General features: G+C 46.9%; 2 protein-coding genes across 2 annotated transcripts; one reads left to right on the forward strand and one right to left on the reverse strand.

The window, feature by feature from the left end:
- The first annotated feature begins 1,583 nt into the window (after window positions 1-1,583).
- LOC129340440 (germ cell-specific gene 1-like protein) lies at window positions 1,584-10,882 on the forward strand. The gene is made up of 5 exons (XM_054995244.1): window positions 1,584-1,893; window positions 3,340-3,387; window positions 7,254-7,406; window positions 8,522-8,633; window positions 10,534-10,882. The coding sequence occupies exons 1-5, from the start codon at window positions 1,584-1,586 to the stop codon at window positions 10,880-10,882; spliced, it is 972 nt and encodes a 323-aa protein (XP_054851219.1).
- A 5,575-nt stretch (window positions 10,883-16,457) lies between these two features.
- Window positions 16,458-24,626, reverse strand: IL11 (interleukin 11). Its single transcript, XM_054994115.1, has 5 exons — window positions 24,575-24,626; window positions 18,449-18,612; window positions 17,982-18,068; window positions 17,295-17,453; window positions 16,458-16,622 (listed from the first exon to the last, which is right to left on the reverse strand). The coding sequence occupies exons 1-5, from the start codon at window positions 24,624-24,626 to the stop codon at window positions 16,458-16,460; spliced, it is 627 nt and encodes a 208-aa protein (XP_054850090.1).
- Window positions 24,627-26,524: the final 1,898 nt, after the last annotated feature.

Raw genomic sequence — 26,524 nt, forward strand, 5'->3', positions numbered from 1 at the left:
GCCACTTTTGTGGATGGTTAGAAGGCATTCAAGATCAGCAACTGCAAGACCCTTTGCCAAGTCTGGCCTACAAAGGGGTCAGTCTAGAGGCAAGGGAGCAGTGTGGTAGGATTGCTGTTCACAAAGCAAGTTGGGTTTGGGGACTTGGGCCTCCATCTCTTCATTTTCCCAGAAAAACCATTGCTGACCAGGGTTATATACAGTAGAATTTTTCTGGTGAATGGGGCTTTTGAAATATCCCTGAGGTCTTCCTTTCAGCACAAGGGCAGAATTGAGATACCCTGGAATCACTTTGTGCCTGGTGACAAAAATTTCGAGTATTTCACACAGTCTGCAAGAACTGCAAGAGTATTACGTCTTCCAAGACTTTAAAATGGATATCATGATGTGTAAAAGGCTTTGGAAACTGTTTTGACTCTCACGTTTCCAACAAACTCCCTTCAGGGTATCCGTTGCATTTTGACAAGGATGGGGTTTCAAGGGAGGGGTCATGTTAGAATGTTAGTTCGAAATAAATTCTGTTAGTTGAGAAGATGCAGGAAAGAAATTGCAAGGATTTGTAACGGGCTGGGGATTTTAAAAGCCTTTTTTAAATCATCTGCTTTCAACTGGTTCCTGCTCTTCAAGTCTTCAGGGATATAAGATTTTCATTAGAAAGATTGCTTAGTCTGGGCAAATGACTTATAATTGTGTGTAAACAAGACTTTGAAAAATCTCTCTTGCATTAATATAGCTGTGAAAGAGGAAAGGGTTTAAGGATTAGAGGGTGTGTATCTTAAAGGACACCTTGAAAGCACAAAGGGGACATATTACCCATCCACAATTTTATGCCCGGTGATAACCAGGAGAGCCTCAGAAGCTGGGCTGCTAGCTTTCTAGCTCATCGTTCTTGCATCTCTCCCAGAGAATCCGGTATTCCCTGTAGTCCTGAACTTCATTCCTTTTTCAAGAGTTGCCAACTCTTGGTTGCAAAATTCCTAGAAATTTGGGGGCAGTATCTGGGGAGGGTGAAATTTAGGATGAGGAGGGAGCGGGGGGCGGCATAGAGTCCGACCTCCAAAGCTGCCATTCCTCCAGGGGGAACTAATTTCTGTCATCCAGTGATTTGTTGTGATCCTGAGTGAACTCGAGGCCCCACCCAGACTGGCAACCCTATTCCTTTCATACAGAAAGTTTCTGTGAGAAATGTAAGCAAGTAAAGAAAGTAAATAAGTAATAATTTTGGTCCCCACCTCCTCACATTCTCCAGTAACAAGCCACTAATAAGAACGGAACTTCAGGCCGAGTTCAATTTCAAAGACAATTTTCCATTTTGTGCTTTGTTGCTTTTGAGAAGCAGGGGCCATATTCAATGGATGGCCTGCAGCTTATTAGTAAGAAAGAGAAAATAATTATCAGAAGAAAGGCATTCTTTATAAATGGAGAGTTGTTCAGAACTGGCTTCTATTGGCTGAAGGAAGGAAAGACCAGAACTGTACCTCAGAGCATCGGTTTCTAAAACTTTGGGGGGCTTTGAACACGTGATTCAGTTTCCAGTACTAAAGCCACCATCACGTCCTCTCCTCTCTGGGAAAACTGAGACCATGATTAAACTGAGCCGAAAGGCCCGCTCACTGCTCTCCTTGGGCCTCAATTCTCTTGCTCTCTGTTTTTCGGTGTCAGCCTTCAGCACCAGCTACTGGTGTGAGGGGACCCACAAGGTAGTGAAGCCCCCTTGCCTCTCAGCAGTCAAGAAAGGGAACTGCGTACCAATCAACAGCAATGAGACGATGGACGGGAACGTGACCATGGACCCCCATGTAGTCCAGTACATCTGGGAGACGGGAGAAGACAAGTATGCTTTTCGATATTTCCACACAGGCTTCTGGCTGTCTTGTGAGGAACATCATGGAGGTATGTAATCGGTGCATGTTTCAGAATTAGAGACTAAAGTGCCCGGCACTGTCCAGCAGATTTACTGTCTGTTTAAGGGGCAGGACAGAGAAGAGGAAGAGGTTGGAGGACTAACAACAGGTAATGTGGACAGGGAAGGGGGAAGTCAAAGGGCAGCACAAGAGCAGAGTAAGAGGAGGCTAAAGACTGGGGCCTGTCCACATACCAGAGCCATCACATGGAAGACACTTTAAATAGTTCAGCATCGACTCTGCTGTCACAGGGTCCGCGGGCTATCTGAGAGAGGAAGCTCTGACTTTCCGAAGCTCGAACCCTGAAAATCTTGTTGGTCTCTAAGGTGCCACTGGGCTCAAATCCTGCAATTCACAAGCTCTTTACAAGGTGAGTGGGGCTTCCCCCTACTCTTCAGACAGACCCTTGCGAGCCCTTTCTCCCTGCTCTCTGTGGCGTGGAGAAAAATAACCGACCACCAGTACTGTAAGCCACTACATTCAAATGGCTCACAGCATTGCAACAGGCAGGCGCAGCCTCTGACGACCATAATGTAAAACCAGCAATAATTTGGGAAAGACTTTACTAAAATAATGGGATCTTGAGAATGGAGGGGAGGTGGGCAGAAACAACAGGGCTGACTCAAGGGCTTTTTTTAGCACCTGGGGAACAATATCCAAATGATGTGTGCGCGCGCTCTCTCTCTCTCTCTCTCACACACACACACACACACACACACACACGTTCATATATAATAATATCATGGATCACTGACTGTTCAGCAACCTTTAATGGCAACTCACAGCTCCACTGCCTGAGGCTGTCTACTCACTGCTTAATGGGAGGGTCGTCCCTGGAAGAGAGTTTGACAAATTGCACGGACAGAATGCATTTTCGGGTGGAGCAAAAAAGCCTTGAGGCGCAGATGAAGAAATGGGATAAGGAAATTGATGAGGCTGCTAGGAAATGAACTTGTGGGGGAGGTGGCTGTTGAAAGAACAAGACAAGAAATATGAGCCACGTTTTCATATTATCTCTGTTGTCTGGTTGCCCACCAAATCCCAGACAACATGAACATCCCGCTACTACACACTTATGTGAAGCGCCTGTACAATTTGGAGCAATACTAACTATCCCAAGAAATATCCTCAAGATGAAGAGTGTCCCAGTGGAGAGGCTGGTGCATCAGCCCTTGTTGCCCACTGGCTAAGACAACCCCCCATAACAGAGTTTTGGGGCGAGTGTGTGTCCTAGCTCAGACGAAACCAAAGGTACTGTCTCACTCCCAAAGCCAACTACATTTCAAAGTTGGGAGGAGGGCAGCAATGGAAAGTCTCACTTCTTGGGAGGGGAGACAATCTTGGAATTCAGTATGTGTCCATTTCACCACCAGTTTTGACTAAACTGGACTCTTTCTGCTTTTGTTGTGCCCCTCTCCCGCTGCCCGTTTGCCAGAAGAGAAGTGCCGGAGCTTCATAGAGCTGCCCCCGGAGTCGGAAAAAGGTGAGACTTTGGAAAGGGTTGGGTAAGGTAGGCCCGTAAGTGAAGCTCTTATACTGAGTCAGACACTGTTTGTTCTTCTCGGCCAGGATTTTCTGCTCCAGCAGTATTAGTTGAAGACAGGGTTATTCCAAACCCACCCACCTCTCACTTGGCAACCTGGGATTTACCTTGTTTGTAAACTAGAAATGTCGGGGACAGAATCTGGGACCATTTCTGTGTGAATTAATATCATTACTATGCCTTCTAATAGTAAATTGGCTGTACCAGTTATAATCACAAAAACAGCCCTAATAGGCTACCAAGAGACAAGGCAGGAATTTCTACATACATGGGTATCCCTGTTGGGGTGCATAAAGCTTTTGTAAATTCACCAAAAGAAAAACCTTGCTAGGGGTAGAGCGTGAGATTGCCAGTTCCAGGTTGTGAAATTCCTAAAGATTTTGGAGATGGAGCCTGTAATGGGCAGTTTGCATAGAGAAGGAGCCTCAGCAGGGTCTAATGGGGACCACCCTCCAAAGCAGACATTTTCTCCAGGGAAACTAATCGCTGTCACCTGGAGATCAGTTGTAATTCTGGGAGATCGCCAGTCACCACCTGGAGGTTGGCAACCTTAGAAGGGGGAGCATGCTTCAGGAGCACAGACTGTTGCCCACGCCAGGTTGTGTAACTTCTGAAGATTTGGAGTGGTGCCTAGGGAAGGTGGACTTTGCATAAAGTGTTCAATGGGGATGCGATGCCATTAGAGCCCACCCCCCTGAAAGCTGCCATTCTCTCCAGGGGAACCGATCTCTGTAATCTAGACATCAGTTGCAAATGACCAGGAGAACTCCAGGCCCCACATGGAATGTTGGCAACCTTAGCCGAGTGCAGTGGAGTACCATTTAAAGGAGGGAATGGGAGGAAAGGAAACTGGCCTTCTCAAGACCCAAAGAGTTTCAGAGTCCTGAAGAGGGAAACGAGAGAGGTGGGGTAGAGATTTCCAAATTTATCCTTCCTATGATTTCTTGCAAGCCCCTGATGTGTTATTTTGGAAACCTGCTATCCTGCCTTTCTACTCAAACATTATTCATACCAATTTAAGATTAAAAAACAGAGTAACGTAAATTAGTATAGCCCTCTAAGAACAGGCTAAATGACTAGAAGCAGAAAAATAGTCAGCTGTAAAAGGAGCAATAAAATACTGAAAGTAATAATAGAAATCAACCAACCAGTCAGCAGCAGGAGTGGTCAATAAATACAGCTCGACTAGCAAGAGCGGGAGAGATTAAATCCAAAATAGTAAAAACCAATCCCCCCTCACTCAGCCTGCAGATTATATACTTCTGTTAAATGTTTAGTGTGTTGAAATTCTTATTACGTCCTATAGAAACTCTGTGGTTTGTAGAATTTGAGTCCAGTGGTACCTTAGAGACCAACAAGATTGTCAGGATGTAAGCTTTCGATAGTCAGAGCTCCCTTCTTCCGACACAAGTAGGAATGGAGATCCCTGAGCCTTTATATCCTAGTCAAAATCTTTTACCCTGATAATCTTGTCAGTCTCTGAGGTGTCACTGATCCTGCTGTTCTACTGCAAACCAACATGGCTACCCACCTAAAACTATCCTCTATGGTTTGTATCTATGTTACTAATGTAATTTTTTTAAAGAAAAACTGTCATAGCTTCGCTCTCCCCAAAGAATTCTGGGAATTCTGTTTTGAGGAGAGTGCTGAAATATCGGTTGGTGATCACACGACAGTTCCCAGAGTTCACTGGCGAAATGGAGTAGCCATTATAAGCAGTTTAAGCCTACGGTGTAGAAGGTGCCCTTTGAGATGCAGAGCATGATACTCATTTTAAAGATTAATGTACTGAAGCAGAGGTCTTATGATTAATTTAGCTACATATGAGTTGATTTGATTTGTAGCCCAGCTCATGGGCTTGGAGTGGGTAGCAACAGGTTAAAAAGGCATTTACAAACACTCACCTTCAGACGCCAGTAGAGAGCAATATATAGAATATTGGGCCAGGTCTGGGACCTGTATTCAAATTTCCACTCAGCCATGAAATGGAATGATCTTACCCTAGCTCTGTCTTTCGATTTAACCTACCTTGCAGGGTTGTTATGAGAATCTAATTAGGAGGGGAGACTTATCTTTGCTGCAGTGGGCTCCTTGGCTTGGATCCTAAGCCTTGTTTTCCACTTGTGCGACTTCCTTTTCTTATGTGGGGAGAGGAGTCGTCCGCTGTGGAACGCTTCCCTCCAGCGCTTCTCCTCTGCAACAGCAGTATCTTTGAAAGAGCTAGAAAGTGCTCACGCTAAGGAATGCACTCCATGTGGGGGGCCTGCTTCCATGATGGATAAGGCTTAGGATCCGAGCCCTTCGTGGGAAGGCAAGAAAAAGATTAGAACTGTGATTCTTGATCTTTCATCCTCTTCCACCAATTAAGTATACAACATTATCATCAAATGTTGTCTCCCCACCCCCCACCCCCACCTCCAGCCACAAGTAAAAAATTAGGACATAAAAACAACACGGGACAAAGCAACTTGATTTATACAGTATAATTATAAAAATTTATGATATATGCATACAATATGCAGCACCAGGGCTTTTTTTCAGGGGGAACGCAGTGCAATGGAGTTCCGGAACCTCTTGAAAATGGTCACATGGCTGGTGGCCCCGCCTCCTGATCTCCAGACAGAGGGGAGTTTAGTTCAGCGGCGTGGAGGGCAATCTCAACTCCCCTCTGTCTGGAGATCAGGGGGCGGGGCCACCAGCCATGTGACCATTTTCTCCGAGGGCAACCCACTGAGTTCCACCACCTCTTTCCCCAGAAAAAAAGCCCTGTGCAGCACCAAAGCATACTTTCTATGAGGCCCTTGTGCCTGAGGACTACCAGGCAGCTCCTTAATATCTGATTCCTGTTTTATGAGAGCAGTGTGGTGTAGTGGTTACAGTGTTGGATTGGGACCTGGGAGACCCGGGACAGAACCCCACTCTGCCATGGAAGCTCGTGGGTGTGCTTGAGCTAGTCACCTACTCACGCAGGGTTGTTGTGAGGATAAGAAAGGAGAATGTTGTAAGCTGTTTGGGGTCCCCATTGGAGACAAAAATGGGGTATAAATGAAGTAAATAAATACTGTTAGCCAACTTTTTAAGGGCCTGGGAGAGAAACCTCAGGTCTTCTCACAGTAGGCTAGGGACAGAGAGGGATGGCGGCATGGTATGGCCCAATCTTGTCAGATCTTGGAAGCTAAGCAGGGTCAGTTTGGTGTAGTGGTTAAGAGTGTGGGACTCTAATCTGGAGACCCGTGTTTGATTCCCCACTCCTCCACTTGAAGCCAGCTGGGTGACCTTGGGCTAGTCACAGTTCTCTGGAGCTCTCTCAGCCCCACCTGCCTCACAGGGTGTTTTGTTGTGGGGATAATAATGACATACTTTGTAAACCACTCTGAATGGGCATTAAGTTGCCCTGAAGGGCGGTATATAAATCGAATGTTGTTGTTGTTGTTGTTGTTGTTGTTGTTGTTATTATTCAGTACTTGGATGGGAGACCACCAAGGAAGACTCTTCAGAGGAAGGCAACTGCAAACCACCTCTGCTTCTCACTGGCCTGGAAAGCCCAAGCAGGGGTTCCCATAAGTCCGTTGTGACTTGATGGCACTTTATGCACACACAGGCTGTGGATACTATAGAACATCTCTTCCAGAAGCCATTGCCAATGTGAGGCAGGGGCTGCCTAAAAACTCCAAATGCCCCTAATTTGCTTCCAAAAATTCTCATCGCCACCCTAGATTTGTGGCTCCCATTAAGAATTCCAGATATCTCTGTGGCATCAGTGGCTCCATCTCCTCTCTCACCCTCGACTCACCTTTGCCTTCCAGGTGTGCTGTGGCTGTCAGTTGCCTCGGAGTTCCTCTATATCATCTTGCTTAGCGTGGGGTTCTTGCTGATGTGCTTGGATGCCCTTTACTACGCTAACTTCATCGATGGACTCAAGATCAATGCTTTTGCTGCTGTGATCACGGTTCTCTCGGGTACCTCAGTCTCCCCTTCTCCCCTGCCAAGCAGCTGTGTCTGCATCCATCCCTGAGTGTCACAAGCCACAAACTGAGACAACCTGAGGAGGACTCCTGCTGGTCGGGCCTTCCCTCTCGGTGTCGCTTTCCTGAGCAACAGAAGAAAGGGCTTGTGCTGCAAATGATACCCAGTGATGTGTAATGCTACATCCACCCAAAACCCTGGATGTGATATAAGCGCATCTGGCAATGCTCTGGCTGTCCCTCGAAACCAAACAGGTTTTGGGGGGATGGCCAGAACATCACCTGGCATAGTTACATCACATCTGGCATTTGGGGTGGATGTAGCATCACACATAGTACCATTGCATTTTGGGGAATGCTAGAACATCACTAGACATCATTTCTGCCCACCAAAAATATGGTCTAGATAAGCAAAAATATGAATTTGTCTGACACAGAAATCTAGTAATCTTAGGCTAGGGTTGCTTGCCACTGGCTGGCAATCAGTGAGAGGGCGTGGAGGCAAAGGGGACGATGCCATGCAGATGGCATGATACCACTTCTGATTAATACCTGGAAGTGGGGTCACATTGCCACAGTGACGTCTCATTGCCACAGTGAAGTCAATGCAATGATGACACTTGAGTGAATACCTGGAAGTGGCGTCACATTGCCAGAGTGAAGTCAGTGCAATGATGCAATGATGCCACTTCCAGTGAATACCTGGAAGTGATGTCACATTTCAGAGTATTTCAGGCAATCTCCCAGAAATCTGTGCTTTTGCCAGCTGATTGACAGGAAGAGGCAGGGTAGTGAAATGGGAAGGTGCACACCTGTCATCCCTGGGCAATGATATCCCTTCCGGTGCAACCCAGAAACGACGGTGTCATGTCAGGTCTGATTCTTTAACAGACCCTTCACTGACCTGCACTCTGATGGCCAAAATGGACACATGTACATTTGGATCTTGGTTTCCCAAGTCTGCCCAGCTTTCTGCCCCTTGGGTTACATTAGCTCTGTCTCCATCCAGCCAAAGTTTAGGGTGCAGGAAGTGCTACGTTGGCCCTGGAGGGCTCTCCTATGGTGGGGTATACTCTGAAATATCTTACTTCTCTCTCCCAACCCAACAGGGCTCCTGGGCATGGTTGCCCATATGATGTACATGACTGTCTTTCAGGTGGCAGTGAACCTGGGACCAAAAGACTGGAGACCCCAGACATGGTATTATGGGTGGTCATTTGGGTAAGTGACCAGCAATTATTCCACAGCCTAGGAGCACCAGCAGGGCATTGCCATTCCCCTCATGTGGTGTGGCCACATGGCAGAGAACCATTCTGTGCAATATTGGCAAAGGCTTGGCTTGCTATGCACCCACCTGCCAGTCTCTACCAAGGGGTGTGCACCAGAATTCTACATTAGTTGAAATTTGTAGGTTGCCTTCAAGCCGGGGTAACGAGTTGCTTGCCGGTGGCAGGCAATCTCCCGAGGGTTTGCCCCATTGCTGGCGGGAGATGGCAAACTACCCATTGGCAGGCAACCCAGGAAAGTGCACAGCAGGTGCGCTCCCACTGAGGTATGATGACATCACTTCCTCAAGTGATCTTATTGTGCTGGCAGTGGGCATGCTCCCACGCTTTGCAGGGGCAAATTTTGGCCTCGAATAGGCCGAATCAGCCCCGTGCAAGGGAGCATGCCCACTGCCAACACGATGATGTCACTTCCTGGAAGTGATGTCATCTCACCTTGCTGGGTGTGTGTACGAGGAACCACCTTCCAGGAAGTGCTGGATTCTCCCCCTCCCACTAGGAGGGTATAGGAATCTGACAACACTACTTCAAGCGCGAGCACCTCATCAGGCAGGTCATACCGTAAGGTGGGGGCCATAACAGAAATTGCGTGTATACAGATGGTTGTTGATTTTGCCCATTTGTAGGGTGGCACCTGCAGAAGGCCCAGTTCAGATGAGTGAAGCTGCTATTGCACAGCACAGGGAGAGAGACAGTCGTGCAGATATGAGGGAACAAGGCCATGAAGAGCTTTGTGTGTGATAGCCAAAACCTTGAACTGAGCCCAGTAGCTAACGTTGGGACTGTAGAATGGGAATAATATGTAATTGAATCTGCAAGAGTCAGTTGAACCCCATTGAAAGTGGGGAGCACAATGTCTTTCAGAATCTCCACCTTCCCAGCCAGCATCACTTTTGTCTTGTTTGGGTTCAGTTTTAGTTTGTTTGCTTTCAGCCATTTGACCACAGCTGTCAGGGAACAACTCAAGACCTCTATTGCAACACCAGGAGATTTGGATAGTGTAGGGTTGCCAGGTCCATGTATCCTCCTAGCAGGGGAGGGATCTGGTACTCACTGGCATGATGATCTTCGCGCGTGTATGTTCCCAGTGCTGACACGATCACTTCCAAAAGTGATGTCATTATGTTTTATATGGGAATGCTCATTACGCTTCCCATGGGGCCAACTCTTTTAGAATCAGCCCACTTGGGGCCAAAATCAGCCTCTACGAAGCGTGGGAGCACTTCCACATCAAGTGCGATGATGTTACTTCAGGAAGTGATGTCATCATGCCCTGCTGGAGCGTGCCCACCACATGCTTTCTTGAGTTGCCTGCTGGTGGTGGGCAATCACAAGGCAGCTTGCAGCCTTCTGCCAGCAATGGGGCAAACCTCCAGGAGTTTGCCTGCCACCAGCAAACACCTGGGAACCCCAGGATAGTGAGATACAGAGCTGGGTGTCATCCGGATATTGGTGTCATCCAGTTCCAGCGCTACGAATGATTTTTCCTAAAGGCTTTACGTAGATGTTGAATAATTTGTAAATTAAGATTGCCTTCTTTAGAACCCCACAAGATAATTCCGTACAATATAACCCCATAAGATAGTCTGAAGAGAGTTGTTCTCCCATAGTAACCTTTTGAGTTCTTTCCATGAGGAATGATTTAAACTAATCCAAGACACATCCCCTGATACCCACTTCTGCCTCCAAGTGCCTCAACAGGATGGCATGATCTCCGTATCAAAGGCTGCAGAGAGATCCGGAAACGGAAGGAGGGAATCATGCCAGTCGAGAGGACTGGACTGGGATAATGGACTTGACCTCCCCGTCTTTTCTCTGATTTTTCTGCCCTGTAGGATGGCCTGGCTCTCGTTTACACTCTGCATGTCCTCTTCTGTGCTGACCCTCAACACCTACACCAAGACCATCCTGGAGTTCAAGTACCGTAGGCGGATTTTCGAGAAGCACACTGCGTCAGCGGGGAGCGGAGGAGGCCCTGGCTCCCCCACTCTGGCGCCTGACCTTGAACGTTTCCTGTGGGATAAATATATCTTCAGTGTCAGTGACTCTCTAGACTTCTCCCCCAGCCTGCCAGGCCCGGTGGCTCCTGGTGGGGGACGCAAGTCCTATTTGGGAGGCTATGCTGGGCTCGCAGGGGGGCACAGCGGGGATGCTGGCGATGAGGATGACGGTGAGCCATGCTAGAGAGAGGACCTTGGGCAGAGAAGGAGACAATCTCTGTTACCTCCGTTTTCTCCTGTTTCTTCCAACCCCCCTTCACCTTGCTTAACCATTCATCTGTACAGATATATCGTCCTCTGCACTCCATGTAGGCAGCACAGGGCCTTTTCTGAACCCAGAGCTATGTTGGTTCTCTGAGGGGACCGGGCAGTTCAGCAAATTGTGAGCTAGATAAACTGACAAGATTGAGACCTGAGGCAAGGGGCCACCCAAGCCCCACACAAGCAGCCTTGCGGCCCCTGCAGTGAACTTGGAGGCAGCAATGTTTTGGGGGTACTAAGAATATAGCCTCTCAGCTGCATGTGTAATCCACGTGAGCCCCAGCAAAGGATTTATTTACTCATTTCATTTGTACCCTGCGTTTCTCCCCAATGTGGACTCAAAGTGGTTCTCTCATCTATTTTATCCTCACAACAACACTGTGAGGCAGATTAGGCTGAGTGCATGTGACTGGTCTTCTGAAACATGCCATTTATCTGTCTAGTTGAAGCCAGTAGCAAGTTGACTGTCAGCCCGCAGCTGAGACCATCTTTCTGCGTTGTTATTTAAGGGTTACGGCATCTCTTGGTGTTGGGGGATAACAATAGACTTCTTCCTGTTTGCTGGCAGCTCTGGTTATACTTTTGTTAATCCAACACCAGTTAATACATACACTTGACTGTCTATATAAAGTTGAGTGAGCTCCGTGGCATGGAGTGGTAAGCTGCAGTACTGCAGCCCAAGCTCTGCTCATGACCTGAGTTCGATCTTGGAGGAAGCTGGGTTCACATAGCCAGCTCAAGGTTGACTCAGCCTTCCATCCTTCCGAGGTTGGTAAAATGAGTACCCAGTTGCCTGGGAGTAAAGCGTAGATGACTGGGGAAGGCAATGGCAAACCACCCTGTAACAAAAAGTCTGCCAAGGAAACGTTGTGATGCGACGTCCCCCCATAGGTCAGTAATGACTCGGTGCTTGCACAGGGGACTACCTTTATCTTATATAAGGTTCCATTTCCATGTTCAGTGCTTGGGAATAAGTCCTGTTGAATTCAGAGACCTTGGCATAAAATTGCATGAGTTCTGTCTGTGAATAAGTGCCAAACTAGACGTCATGATGGGTTGAATCTGGATGCTGTGACATCTAGTTTTGCCCTCAGAGTACATGTCAATGCAGCTTGCATTCTGCAAACCTTCCTGGCTGCCACTGTGAACCTCCTCTAGTACATAGGTTGCTCAAGTATGTTGAGGAGGAGATCGCCATATACCTCCATTCCATCACATATGTGGCTTGTCCCGATATCCAGATGTATGTTCCTGGCTGCCACTGCCAATCATCTGCCCCTTTCCCCATCAGAGGCCAGTTCCCGTGCATGAGTTTTCCTAGGCCACTTCAATCTATTGCATGCATGGCTTGCCTCGCTCTCGCTATTAGGAGGCGTTTTAAGCAAGCAAGTTGTTGTTTTCAGACTTTTCAAGCTGTCTTGGAGTATGTGTGTATTAAAATTCAGCTTTCTGTCATGGAAATAGTTAACAATTTTGATAGCCATCTCATCTGGGGAGTGATTGAGGCCCAAGTATCTTTATATATACTAATATGGTTGTTACAGTAGTATAATATATAGAGACCTTCCCTGTGTTTTCCCAGCAATGACCTTTATTCATATTGACCAGGCCCTGACCTATCTTTGTTTCCTTTCCTTTCCGTGGCTCTGTCCTACTACTGCCTAACCACCAACCCCTGGTCCCTTCAGCCGTGTCTCCTCTGTGTCCCCTCACACGCCTCTCTCACGCGGAATCCCCTTTTGCAGATGATTTATCTCTTCTGTTTTGCTTCATATAATTTCCCCATCTGTGGGAAATCAGAAGATCACGAGTTGTTAATTTAGGGCTGATTAAAGAAATTAAAGAATTAATCAGTGTCAATCTGCTTCATTTCGTCAGACGTGGGGCAGGGGAGGGAGAGGGGAAAGAGGGCTAGCACTGAGGAAATGGCTTGTGATTTCTATGCCTTTTAGAAGGAAAGACAGAAAAGAGGGAGGCGCTAGAGGCTTAAACCCCACAGCAGATGGCAGAATCCTAAATTTACCACAGGAGGGAATGATAACTGTCTATGACATAAGAATCCTGTTCACATCCTGAGGGGTGGGGGAAGGAAGGAGGAGGAGCCAGGATTTTCAAGAAGAGCTGCTCATTCCTGGAAGCAAAAGATATCCAATGTGCATGAGCCGAGCCAAGCCATGTGTGATTATAAGTGGTGCCCGTTTCTGCTTTTATGCATGAGCGCACATGTGCATTACAAGGAAACATGGCCACCAAGGCAGAGTGGCTTTGCCCAGACCCTGGAAGGGTTTCTATTCCTTTCAGAGCAGCATAATCCTACCAAGTTGCTCTGAAATATGAAAAGGCACTTCTGGAGGAATTCTCCTTCTAGCCAGCAATTTGGTTTTATTTATTTCTAACCACTTCTTAGAGGATCGAGAGTATGTGGACTGGGCAACTGCGGCACTAGGTATGTAAAAGAGCAGGCAGCCCTGGGCAAGAGTTGCAGAGGAATAAAGCTGTGTGTTGGATTCAGGTCTGGGAGAACCATATTCAAATCCCTCCTCTGCCATGAAGCTCGCTTGGTGATCTTCTGTTACTTATGCACTCTCTGATTCCGCACACGTTGGATAATGCACTTCCAATCCTCTTTATAGATCATTTGGAACGGATTTTTTCGTGTGTGGAACAAAAAATCCACCTCAAACGATTGATAAAGTGCATTGAAAGTGCATTATCCAACGTGTGCGGAATCAGTCCAAACTATCTCACAGGGTTGTTGTGAGTGTAAACTGAAGGAAGAGAGACTAATGTACACCACCCTGAGCTTATTGGGAAAAGGGAAAAAAATGTAGTAAATAAAAATTTCATTTAAAAATCACTGCATAAACAGGAGTCTTGTTCCATCTTGAGGACAAACGAAATGTTTATTCCAACCTCTGCTTTGGTGGACTTTTTGAAGAGCACTGCTCCATTCCACCCAATAAAGAGAAACCTTTGTTATTCGGATCCATTTAATTTTTTTATTTCAAATTTATGTTTTTCCCATCCTTTTTAAAATCTTTTTTTTATTACAAAAAGGAAAGAAGGAGAAAGAAAAGCAACAAAGCTGATCAATAAATATTTGGAAGATGCTCACAATAAAATAATGTTCATAAAATAATAATAATAATGACCACAATGACAACAATAATAATAAAATAATAAAACAAACCAGACATGGAACAGACCATAAATTAAAAAAAATAATAACTTACAAGGAAGAAACCTATCGGTTTTATAAATAACCTGGGGCAAGATACGTTCATGATAAATACCTGAAACTCAGAGGTGAGGTTAACTACAGCCATTAAAGAGTACTAAACATGGGATGTTCTTCTCCATCAAAAAGAAGAAGTCAGCCTTTCCCAATCAGAGACTGAGTACATCTCTATTTTATGACCTGTGTATTGCATGAAGCCATTTGGCCAACATTAAACATGGACAAATCCAGTGGAGGACACACTCTAGCATTAGGTGGGTAGTCTTCTTCATTCCAATTTTTTTTCAGATTTGAAATGCTTTTTCAAAATAATACTTTTATGGTACCTTCTGCATCTAGGGTTGCCAGTTTCCAGGTGGGACCTGGAGTCCCCCCAAAATAACAACTGATCTCTATACTGTGGAGCTTGCTATTTTTGCAACACCCTGGAGGGCGGATTCTTTGGCATCACGTTCCTGCTGACCTCCCTCCCCAAGCTCCATTCTCCCTAAACTCTACCCCCAAATATCCTTGAATTTCCCAACCTGGAGTTGGCAACCGTTTCTGTAGCCGATGCTGGCTTTTGTTTAAGGGGAGCCAATGAAACCATAAAAATAATCCACTAGGGGGCGCTGCTGGAAAAGGAAAGCAAAATTTATCTCGAGTTTGTAAAGATAATTGCGATTTTTTTCCAGAATTAAATTAACGTAATCCAGAATTTTCTGAATTGTTAAAAACAAACTTTAGTTTCTAAATTTTACTGCAGAAATGTTTCCAAACTTCTGAAATCACCTTCAAGTTCTTCAGACATCTTAATTTGCGAGAACTCTCATCTCCAACCTGTACTTTGAAAGTAGTTGATGGTGTGCGTTTTAATTGATGAAAGAATTTTACTTCCCTTGTTTTTAGAGGATGCAGGCATTGGCTGCAGCAGGCAGTGTCTCTCAAAAAGGCATTCCCCCTGTGTGTGAGAGAAAGGAGAATGCCTCTTCTGGGGTCTAGTATAAACACACAGCAGAATGAAATGACAGAATTTGAAGGGGTAGAATGGACCTTACCATGTCTAAGTGAAGGTGCAGAATCACATTTTTAATGCTCATCTATGTTTTAAAAAACTGTGTACTACAAATGGTAAAAAAGCAAATCTCTGAGAAAATTTCAGTATATCCTTCATAACAATTTAAAAAACATTCAGGGCAGGTTTTTTTTTCCTATTTAGTGCCATTAAAATGGTATTTCCCACCTGCATTCTGACATGGCAGAGTCTATAATTCTATTGCCTCTCTCTTCCTTCTGCTGTATGTGTAGACCAAGCCATTAAGAGGGAGGTATGCGCTGTGGGTTTTGGTAACCTTTCTTGATTAAAAGAAAATAAAGAGTTTTAAAACATGTTGCCCAATTAGTCAGGGATTCCCTAGTAATTAATCACTCCCTACAACAACCCAGCAGGAGTTGGTTAGGAAGACCATTTGGTTTATGCTGGGCTGGGGGCACAGTTTTGGTTTTTGTTCTGGATTTTCCACAAACAGCAAGGGAGAGAAATTGGCAAAGATGATGACTGAAATCAGGCCTGGAGAGGGCACTGCTGCCACCAAGTTAAGCGAAGACACATTTTCCAAACCTTCAAGGAATCCTTTCTTCCTCCATCCAGGCACGATGGAGGATTCTGGGGCATATTCCGGAGCCACTCTCAATTCGCTGGGGGCACGCTCCGTGCCCACTGAGAATGTGCCCTAATTTGTGCGTATTATGAGGGATAGGCTGGAAATGGCACTGGAGTGGGTATCTTCCACAGACTGGCCACCATTGCTGGTCTTCTCAGAGTAGAATCCCTAACAGCCATTGATTTATTCTGCCGCTCTGTACCAAGAAGGAGGTCCCCCATATTCGACATAGACCAACCCACACAATCCAGATTATAGTGATCCATGAACAGAGAGCAAGAGAGGGCAGAAAGACCCCCTTCCCAGCTACTTTCCCATGCTTGCTGGTGCCCCTTAGGAAGAATGAGAAGATGAGATGGTGATTCTGAGATTTAAGAAAGGCCCCTCTCATTCCACAAAGTCCCCCAAGAGTAGGAAGGGTATGATTGGGCCCGAAGTCCTAGCCCCTCCCACCCTGCAGCACCCCTGGAGGAGGAACACAGCTGTGCCACCTCTCATGGACTCGCTTTCCTTCCTTGCATTCTTCCTCCTCTGGTGTTGCTGGAACAGCATTGAAGTGTTCCAGGTCCGTGGGGAGGCTTTCCAAAATACAGATGGCGGTTCCATTCCTCTGCGGTTCACAGCTTGTTCCGGATCAGAACCAGCACGCGGGCCGCCCAGTCCAAATACAGGTGAAATGAGTGGACAATGGCATGACCTGCTTGAACCACAGACCAATGAGTGCCGTGGGCTGGGAGCGTTGGCAGTGGGTCATTGGGCCTTGGAAGGCTGAGCTTTGCCATCTGGGGAGAAAGAGAAACAAGTTAAGGTGTTAAAATATGTATTTATTTATATGTACCCTGCTTTTCTCCCCAGTGGGGACCTAAAGCAGCTTACAACCGTGTTCTTCCTCTTTCACTTTGTCCTCACAACAACAACCCTGTGAGGTAGGTTTGGCTAAGAGACAGTGACTGGCTCAAAGTCCTCCACCAAGTTTCTATGAGAGAGTGGGGATTCGAACCTGGGTCTCCCAGATCCCAGTCTAACCTCTACACTCCATGCTCGGTCTTACAAGGGAATGTAAGAATGACTTTGTGGGGAGAAAACTGTGAGTCCAAAGTAAACCTGCTACAGTAGTATCAGCTCTTTTGACTGGATCATACACCCAGGGCTTTTTTTCTGGGAAAAGAGGTGGTGGAACTCAGTGGGTTGCCCTCGGCGAAAATGGTCACATGGCTGGTGGCCCCGCCCCCTGATCTCCAGACAGAGGGGAGTTTAGATTGCCCTTTGAGCTGCTGAGCGGCATGGAGAGCAATCTAAACTCCCCTCTGTCTGGAGATCAGGGGGCGGGGCCACCAGCCATGTGATCATTTTCAAGAGCTTCCGGAACTCCGTTCCATCACGTTCCAGCTGAAAAAAAGCCTTGCATACACCTCATTCCATTCAGGGTATGCACCTTCCTCTCAAAGCCTTACCAGGTGCTCCAGCCTCTTCAGCAGACGTTCAAGCCGGACATGCACCGTGCCAAGGTCATGCTCCATGGGCCGCAATAGTGGTGCTGCCTTGCGCAGCCACTCAAAGTGGCGTTGGTAGCACTGCAGGTCAGAGCTGAGCCGAGCTAGGCCTCCTGAGACCTGAAAGAAAGGGAAGAAAAAGATGTTAGAGGAGAAGAACTGAGAGGGAAAAGAAACCATAGAGACCCGCCAGTCTGCTCATCCTTGAGAGGAGATGCCTCTCTGGACTCCAGCAGCTCACACAGAAAACTGAATGCATAGTGGAGAACTGGGAGAGATTTTGGAGTGACTGCAACTGAGGAGAAAGCAAGGCGGCTTAATGGCAGTCATCAGAGAAGAACTGGAGATTCCAGAAGAAAAATTGGAGTCACCCAAGGATGCCAAAACTTGAGGTACTAAGGCTAAGCCTAAAATAAAATGGTAAGAACTCAGAACTACTGATTAAAGAGAAAACTAGGGTCCCTGTAAGGGATCTGAAGCCACCACCATCAGGTAGCTATGGGAAGTCAGCATTCCCTCAAGTGGCCATTGTATTCCTGTCAGGTGAAGATGAGAGATTTTGCATAGGATGGGCAAAGTGTGATGTAAAGGAGGATGCCTGAGGCCTACAAGGTTAGAGATGGAGGGCAGGGAGAAGAGGCCTCTCACCTGGATGTTGGCAAGTTCCACGGCATTCATGGAGAGAACAGGGAGCGTTTCCAGCTTGTGTTCTCCCTCAGCTGGATAGCGGTTTTTCTGTGCAAGGAAGAAAAATGGAGGGGAATCAGATAACGGCAGGCACTACAGCCCAACTGAACAGGAAATCAGGGGAAACAGAACTACATTTTAATTTGAAAAGAAAAAGGCCTAGGTAATTTTAGGAAAGATTTTTTTTACCTTCAAAAGGGATACTTTTTCAGTGAGTCTTTTTAGAAATGAAGATCCCAGATATAGACAATGGAGGTTCTAGTACCATCCATATTCTAAATCTGACACTTTTCCTGAGGGTGTCATTGTCTGGGCCAGAACGCAAAATGCCAACTTTCCTACCAGCTCTCCTCAGAGTCCCCCCAAACCACCCTAAGCCCTCGTCCTCAATTCTACAAGCAGGTTCGAGTGGAGGCAGTCGGACTTACAAAGTGATTGAAGAGGCTCTTAGTATCGCTCAGCAGATTCCTTGCCAGGTTGACGATGGAATCGAACTCGGCTCGGGGATCCAAAGGCCGTCCCCGGGGGCCAGGCGCAGCCCAGAAACACTCACACAGGCTCAGCAGTGTCACTAACGCTTGGCACAACCAGTCTGTGAAGAGAGAAGGATCAGAGTTAGATCTGATCTTCCAAATTGAAGGTAAACAGCAACATGCACTCCAATTGCCCTCATTTATTAGGGGCCACCCCTCTATGCTGGTCTCCGTCCTTATTTTTTTGCCCTCGGGGTGCCTTGCTGGTTGTGTCTGTAATCAAAGGTTCAGCCTCCTATATGGAGTCTCTAGAAGTCAAATCTGTGGATCTTGGCTGGAGGCATCCTGCCTCTAGCACATATGTAGATAAATGTACGCACATGGGCACTAAGGCATCACATGGCCTGCACTCTACTGTTCCATACACTGTCTATCCTGAGATATACTCTGAACTGCCGATAACACTATCACAGAATAAGTGAATACACAGCTGAGTGGTCACCAGCTTTCAATGATCAATAAAGCAACCCTCCCAAGGCCCGGATGTATTAGACCACTGGGAACTTTCTTCTTCTTCTGGGATGAGGAAGCTTGATTTTCACATGCAGAAAGATATGGAAATGAGTTAGTGGAGCCTTTATAGATGTGAAGGGAAGCAGGTTGGAAGACAGGAGATGGCCCAGGATCACACAGTGCGTCAGTAGCGGAGAGATGATGTGAATGCTACCTATTCAGATCAGAGCCTGGATTTTTCTGCTTTCATACATGATCATAAAGGCTTCCTCTGAGCATAGAGGGCCCAAGGCATTCTGGACTCTGAGGCAGAGGGTGGTAAAAATAAAATAATGCACTGAAGACCTGACATTTTCCTCCCCCCCCCCCAAATCTGCCAAATGTAGCAGGCTGCCTTACTCTGCCTAGCCCTACTCCTGAGTATCTCTTTTGTTTGTAGGGGTGGATGTTGTCCGTGAAGCAGAGTAAGCAACAGTTTATCCAATATGCACCTTAACCTGTCTCAAGTTTGCATTACGCAGTTTGGGAACCCCAAAGTGCTTCTCGGGCTTTTGTGTGCAAGGAAGTGTCCTCAGTTTGCTGCAGAGGGAATTTGAGGGGAATGAGGAATGGCCAAGAGGTGCCCCTGAGAGGCATCTGGCAGGAGTACTAAGCATAAGCTGGTTGGCAGAGAAACAGCAAAGGAGGGGTTGGTTGGTTAGGGAATTCCTGCCCCGTGACAGAGTCATCCCGGCGCCTTTGCCGTGAGGTAAGGAAAAAAGAAGCCGTCCGGTATTCGGAAATAGTGATGCTGTTGGAAGAGGGAGGGGTGAAGGAGGGGGTGAGTCAAGGTGTTTTCATGGAAAAGCCATCCTATGTTGTCTTAGAGAGCGAACGACATATTTTTCCTTTGCCAGGAGCTGTGGAATCGGTCTGCATTTCAAAGAAGGGCTTTCTACCCCCAGAATCGAAAAACGTTCACCTATTCACTGGTGTGACCAAATGGGCCGATTTGTTAGATGTGTATAGAAAACCACTGGCTTTTCATTGGCTCTTGGCCAGAGCTGACCCTTGCAAAAAGGGAATTTGGAAGAGGATGGCCAGTTTTTTTACTGGCCCTGCTACTGTGCCTTGAACAGTAGTTCAGCCTGCAGCCTCGAACAGGCAATCGCCTTTATCTTCACATTGTGAAAAAAGGTACACCTGCTGGTTCCGACAGATCAAGATGCTCGTAAAGGCATAGCAGCACAACAGGTGTGCTTTTTATGGTCAGTTGGCAATCTTGGCTTGATGTTATTACTTGGAGCCGTATAAAGACATTGCTTCATTCTGGTAGCACTACTTGATGCTTAAATTTTTTTTCATGTATTAAATTAAAATACAGTACAAACGATGGGCTAGACCAGTGATTCTTAAGGGGGTCCATAAGTTCCCCTTAGGGCAATATAGAAATTGGGGGAGGGGGATTCAGAACTTTGGGGGGTGGGCAGCAGAGGGGACTTTTTCACCCTGCCCTGAGGATAAAATCCTAGATTTCTCCCACAGGCCCTGTTAAAAGCGGCACAGGGCAAACAGAAATCAAACGAACATTAAGGAGTTGGCAGACAGCCCCAGGCACAAGGGCCTCATTGAATGCATGCCTGAGATCTGCGTATCGTATGCATATATCATAAATATACCTATATACATAAAGTTGCCTTGTCTGGAATGCTGGTTTTATGTTCTGTTTTTTTTTTTACTTGTGGTTTGTGGGGCATTCGATGATAGCATTGAGTACTTGGTAGGCCAGAGTGGATTCAAAGTTAAGAGCCGCTGCACTGGACTGCAGATTTTAAAATGGCTCTTGCCTTGTTTTCTGCATCGATCACACACTTTTCTTTGAGAGAAAAGTGGAAAGACCCTCGTGGGTTCAACTCAGTGGGTCTGAGCAAACACGCATATGCGTAAGATGCACGCTGCGCAATGGCTTTGCAGGCAATGAGGGGTCAGTCAGAGCAACATTACAGGGTTTGTTCTGCTGAGCACTGATAGCTTTACTTGGTTGAATCGCCCATTAAGCAAGACAGTTGATTGACAAGCTGTTTCCCCTTATTTTTCCTCTATCAACACGAATCCCTCCAGATATAGCTTTTCATATAGGTTGCACCTGGCAGATCTTCCCCTATTATTCAACAGTTACAGGTATAATTTTTGGGGAGGAGGGAGTCTGCTGCACCTGGCTGCCCTATGAAGAGGCTGGCTGCTTGGATTGCCAACTACAGGAATTTATCGGGGTGTGTGTGGGAGGAATCACCTATTAACTTTTTGTTTCTCATGCAGGTGTTCAAGACTCAGAAGCCCTGCCAGAAAAGAGCTGGCAATGCCGCATCTGAAGTCGTACAGAGGGGATGCTTTTGTGCATGTACTGAGTGCCTTTCCTTCACCCTTCAAGAGCAGGAGGGCAGCTTCTACACAAGTAGAAACACTTTCCTTTTTTATACATTTCAACCCCTGTTGTTGTCTGTCCTGAATTCTTTAGCTGTCTACCCCCACCCCCACCCCGCAACCTACTTGTCTTTTGTGTTCCTAGATGGCTTGGTTGCAGAGAACTTGCTTTGGATACAGCAAATCCCAGCTTCAAGCCCTGCCATCTCCCGCTGAAAGACTGCAGGTAGCAGAGCTAGGCAATACCTTTCTTGATCCGAGATGCTGGAGAACTCCTGTTGACTAGAGACGGTGATGTGGAACACAGGAAACTGCCTTACACTGAGTCAGTCCCTTGGTCTATCAAGGCCAGTATTGACTGCTATGACTGCCCTGACCTGGATAGCCCAGGTGAGCCTAATCTCATCAGTTCTCAGTCAGAAGCTAAGCCGGGTCAGCCTTGGTTAGTAAATGGATGGGAGGCCGCAACCAGGGTTGCAGAGGCACACAATGGCAAACCACCTCTGTTAGTCTCTTGCCATGAAAACCCCACCAGGGGTAACTATAAGTCAACTATGACTTGAGGGCAGGGTTTTATCCATTCATTCATGACTGGCTGCAGCTCCCCAGGGTCTCAGGTAGAGGTCTTTCGCATCATCTTCTACCTTACCCTTTTCAATGGAGATGTCGGGAATTGAACCTGGGACCTTCTGCCTGCAAAGCAGATGTTCTGCCACTGAACGATGGACTCCCACAAGAGAGAGCAATGGGCTGGATGGACCAATGATCTAATGGGCCAGCTTTAAATGTCCATGTTTGCTCAAGTTAAGACTTCCTTCCTTAGCCCCAAATAGCAAGTGCCTCAGTGCTGATCGGCATTGCCATCATGAAATGATGGCAGTAAGAAGAAACCAAAACAGAAGTCATTAAACTGCATCCCACAAACAGAATGAAAACAAAGCACTGGACATTATTAGGGGAATAAAATCCTATGTGCCCTGACCTGGATAGCCCAGGCAAGCCCGATGTCATCAGATCTTGGAAGCTAAGCAGGGTTGACCTTGGTTAGTAATTGGATGGGAGACCTCCAAAGAAGACCAGTGTTGCTATGCAGAGACAGGCAATGGCAAACCACCTCTGTTAGTTTCTTACCTTGAATACTCCAGCAGGGGGCACCATGTGTCAGCTATAACTTGACAGCACTTTCCGCCACCAAAATCCTGTGTATCTATCATCATGCAGCTTGTTCATATAATCCCAGTTCCAGAAGTATTGAATATGTTCAAAACACACACACACACACACAGAATGCCTCCCCCAGTTGGAAAAGGTACTGGGCTAGATTAAACTTGGGGTGATTCAGCAAGGCACTGTCTGTGTGATTGCCATGCCGTGTGCTCAGACTGGCTTTCTTGATGTGTGATTACTTTGCTAGTTAGGGTAGTTGGAACTCCTGCATTGCTGTACTCTGCCCTGATTTTATTGTTAAGAAACACAGGATAAAGGAAGTTAAAATGAATACATGCTCCACAGATAATAAAGTCCAGGGCTTTTTTGCAGCAGGAACACGGTGGAACGGAGTTCCAGAACCTCTTGAAAATGGTCACATGGCTGGTGCCCCTCCCATCTCCAGACAGAGGGGAGTTTAGATGGCCCTCGGTGCTGCTGGAGCGGTGCGGAGGGCAATCTCAACTCCCCTCTGTCTGGAGATCGGGGTGGGGCCACCAGCCATGTGACCATTTTCTCTGAGGGCAACCCATTGAGTTCCACCACCTCTTTTCCCAGAAAAAAAGCCCTGATAAAGTCTAAACCCTTCCAACCGCCTAGCTTAACTTCTCTGCCGACTCAGAGCAGAGTGGGCAGAGAAGGCTTGGATTCTCCCCCCTACTATCCAGTAAAGCAGTAAGACTGGGACTCTATTAAATAGCCCTTTTCCCAAACAACCTCACCGTTAAAACCACCATTGACCCCTGAGCTGCTCCACCTCCTGGCATGACAAATGGAGCCAAAGGGCAAGGGAGGTGACACAGAACTGAATCAGACGGGGGATACCTTCTTGTGCCTGCCGTGGAGACTAAATAGCCTAGCTGCGCCTGGGGATCAATGGGAAAGGTGTGCAGGGAGGGAGACACAGGGAAGGGGCTGGAGAAAAGGATGAATGGGTGAATGGACAGATAAGGTCTGTTGAGTCAGATGGATCGATACGTTGGGTGAAAGAGAGACTGCATGATCTTAGATGATGCACGGATATGGGGCAAGTGGTAAACCTTTTTAGACAGTCTGTACATGAGGTCTGATGGACGGATGAAGCTGCTTTTCACACAGCACAGTGGCAAAAGTGAGTTTTTTGCCCTGGGTACACGTGGCCAAGAGTCATGGCCCATCATGGCTCCCTGGAGCAGTAAAACCCATTACATACTCAGGTGAAAACAGTGCTTGGTGCATGCAATGTTATGTTTATAGGTGTGCACTTTGTAAGTTTGTGTTTAATAGATAACACTGAAGTGGCCCTCAGGCAGACATTGGCAGAAGAGGGGAGAACGAATAGCGGTGCTTGAACGATAAGGCCCCAGAGGCCCTGGCACACACACACACCCTCTGCAGTATGGAGATGGAGGGATTACAGTGCATGTAAAGAGAGAGAGAGAGAGAGAGAGAGAAAGAAAGAAAGAAAGGTTGTGTTTGTATTGATATTATGCATAGATCAAAGTGGTGTAGAGATGAAAGTAAGATTTTGCTGGAAGTTCTGGCCCCAAATTCTTCCTCTCCAGAACAGACACACGGATTGAGCTGTGGGAGACAGAACAAGACGGCGTCGCGTGGCGCACCACAGAGTCCCCCAGGGGTGGTTGGTTTCACAGCTCTGGGATTTACGGGCCTGGCTTGGCAGGATGAAGTCTCGTAAAGTGGCTCAAAGCGAGAGCAAGGAAAGGCGGGAGTTGCAGCGAGTCAGGATGGCTACACCAGCCGCTGCAGGCTACCTATACAAATACTTGTGTACACACAACCGTGTGAACTATCATAACTCACATGCAGTAAACCCCACATGGCTACAGGCATGAAGATACAACACGCAAATATGGCAAAACATACAAAAGCATGCATTCCAAACACAAGCAGACAAAAGCATTAAACTTAAGTGGCAAACCAAGAAATACACACAGAAACAGGCAGCAATACACTCACACGTGCCAGGACAACCAGCTACACAGCAATAGACCTTCAGCCGCAGACCCATCTTGAGTTACCTGGCCAAGGGACAAACAGCTGCCCCCAAACAACCACATGTAACTACTCGCCTGTGGTTGTTTTAGATGCCCATTTCTGCATGTTAAACCTGTACTAAAAATCCGTGATATTTTTCTCCAGGCCAGGTGGCAACCTCACCCTTCCCACATGTGGATGCTCCCCAAACTAGACCAACACGCACACATACACACACACACACACACACACACAAAATGGTATGGAGTACCAGTAAGAAAGTGGCCCTGTCTTCTGCTTTGGGTCTCCTGAGAGAGCTAATGCCAGAAAAAAATGTAAGCTACTTTCACCCCTAATGCACACATAGCCCTGAAACTGAGTCCCGAGACCCGAGTCTCAGGCCCAAAGCCTGACACCTGGAAATCGCAGTGAGGTAGGTTGGAAGGTTGAGAGAAAGAGACGGGTCCAAGGCCTCCTAGTAAGCTTCAAGGATGGACCAGAACTCAGGTTTCCCCAAATCTAGCCTACACATTACGTCATACTGGCTCTCTTCTCATTTTGATTTTTAAAACTGCCTGCACAGGAGTGGGTACTTGCTGGGCCTGTTATCCATTGCAGGTCGGCTTCTTAGAGTGGCACCATCTTGGATACGGCACTGCAGCACCATCCTATTGCAGTGTCTCTCTTGGAAGTCTCTGCAGAATGAATATGCCCAGAGCCATTTTGGAGACACGCCTCTACTACTGGAAGGAAGTAAAATGTGATAGGGGGTCAGAAAGGAAAAGGGTAACGCCAGCCCTGGTGTATGTCCATGATAAGATTGCTGAATGGCTTGGAGAAAAGCATCATCCATTTATCAGAGGCTTAATGGGATGTTATTTATCAGGTAATTTTTATTTACCTCCATGTCTTGAAAAGCTTTGGCTGGCCGTTTCCACACATTAAGCCTCTGTTAAAAGGGCAGGGTGTTTTTTGGCAATCCTAGTCTTTGGAGTGTGGCTGGAAGCCACAATTCCACAGCTATGCTGAAGCAAAGTCGATCTGGTCTGGTCAGCACCACGGCGGGAACTCGATGCGTGCAGCCTTGAATTCCATGTTGGGAGAAAGGCAAAAAAGAAAAGTAATAAATAAATCTACAAAGGTAGGGGGAAATATGTCTTCTCTCCTTAAAAGATATCCTTGGAGAGCCCTGTGGAGCAGAGTGGTAAGCTGCAGTACTGCAGCCCAAGCTCTGCTCACGACCTGAGTTCGATCCTGGCGGAAGCTGGGTTCAGGTAGCCTGCTCAAGGTTGACTGAGAGCCAAGCTAGAAGTGACGAATTACACTTGAATGGCAAGTGGACAGACTCGCGTTTTCCTCCCTGTTTGCTTGCGCTACACTCAGTCTCTATGTGATCAAGTGGAGCGCAAGTGAACAGGGAGGAATACATGTGAGTCTGTTCACTTGCCATTCAAGTGTAATTTGTCACTTCTAAGTGACGCCTTACACAGGTTGGACACTTGTCAGCTTCCCTCAAGTTTTGATGGGAAATGTAGGCATCCTGGTCTTGCAGCTTGGTTCTCCATTACAGCTGCAAGACCAGGATGCCTACATTTCCCATCAAAACTTGAGGGAAGCTGACAAGTGTCCAACCTGTGTCATTCATCACTTCTAGCTTGGCTCTCAGCCTTCTATCCTTCCGAGGTTGGTAAAATGAGTACCCAGTTTCCTGGGCGTAAAGTGTAGATGCTGAGGAAGGCAATGGCAAACCAAAAGTCTGCCAAGAAAACGTCATGATGCAACGTCCCCCCATGGGTCAGTAATGACTTGGTGCTTGCACAGGGGACTACCTTTACCTATCCTTAAAGGAATTTGGAATCTCAGTGTAGCACAATGAATGAATTTGCCACTCAAGCTTGCAGGCTGGGATCCCAAGAATTTTGTCTTTTCTTT

Source organism: Eublepharis macularius, chromosome 12 (assembly GCF_028583425.1).
Source record: "Eublepharis macularius isolate TG4126 chromosome 12, MPM_Emac_v1.0, whole genome shotgun sequence".
In the NCBI taxonomy this organism is placed as follows: Eukaryota; Metazoa; Chordata; class Lepidosauria; order Squamata; family Eublepharidae; genus Eublepharis; species Eublepharis macularius.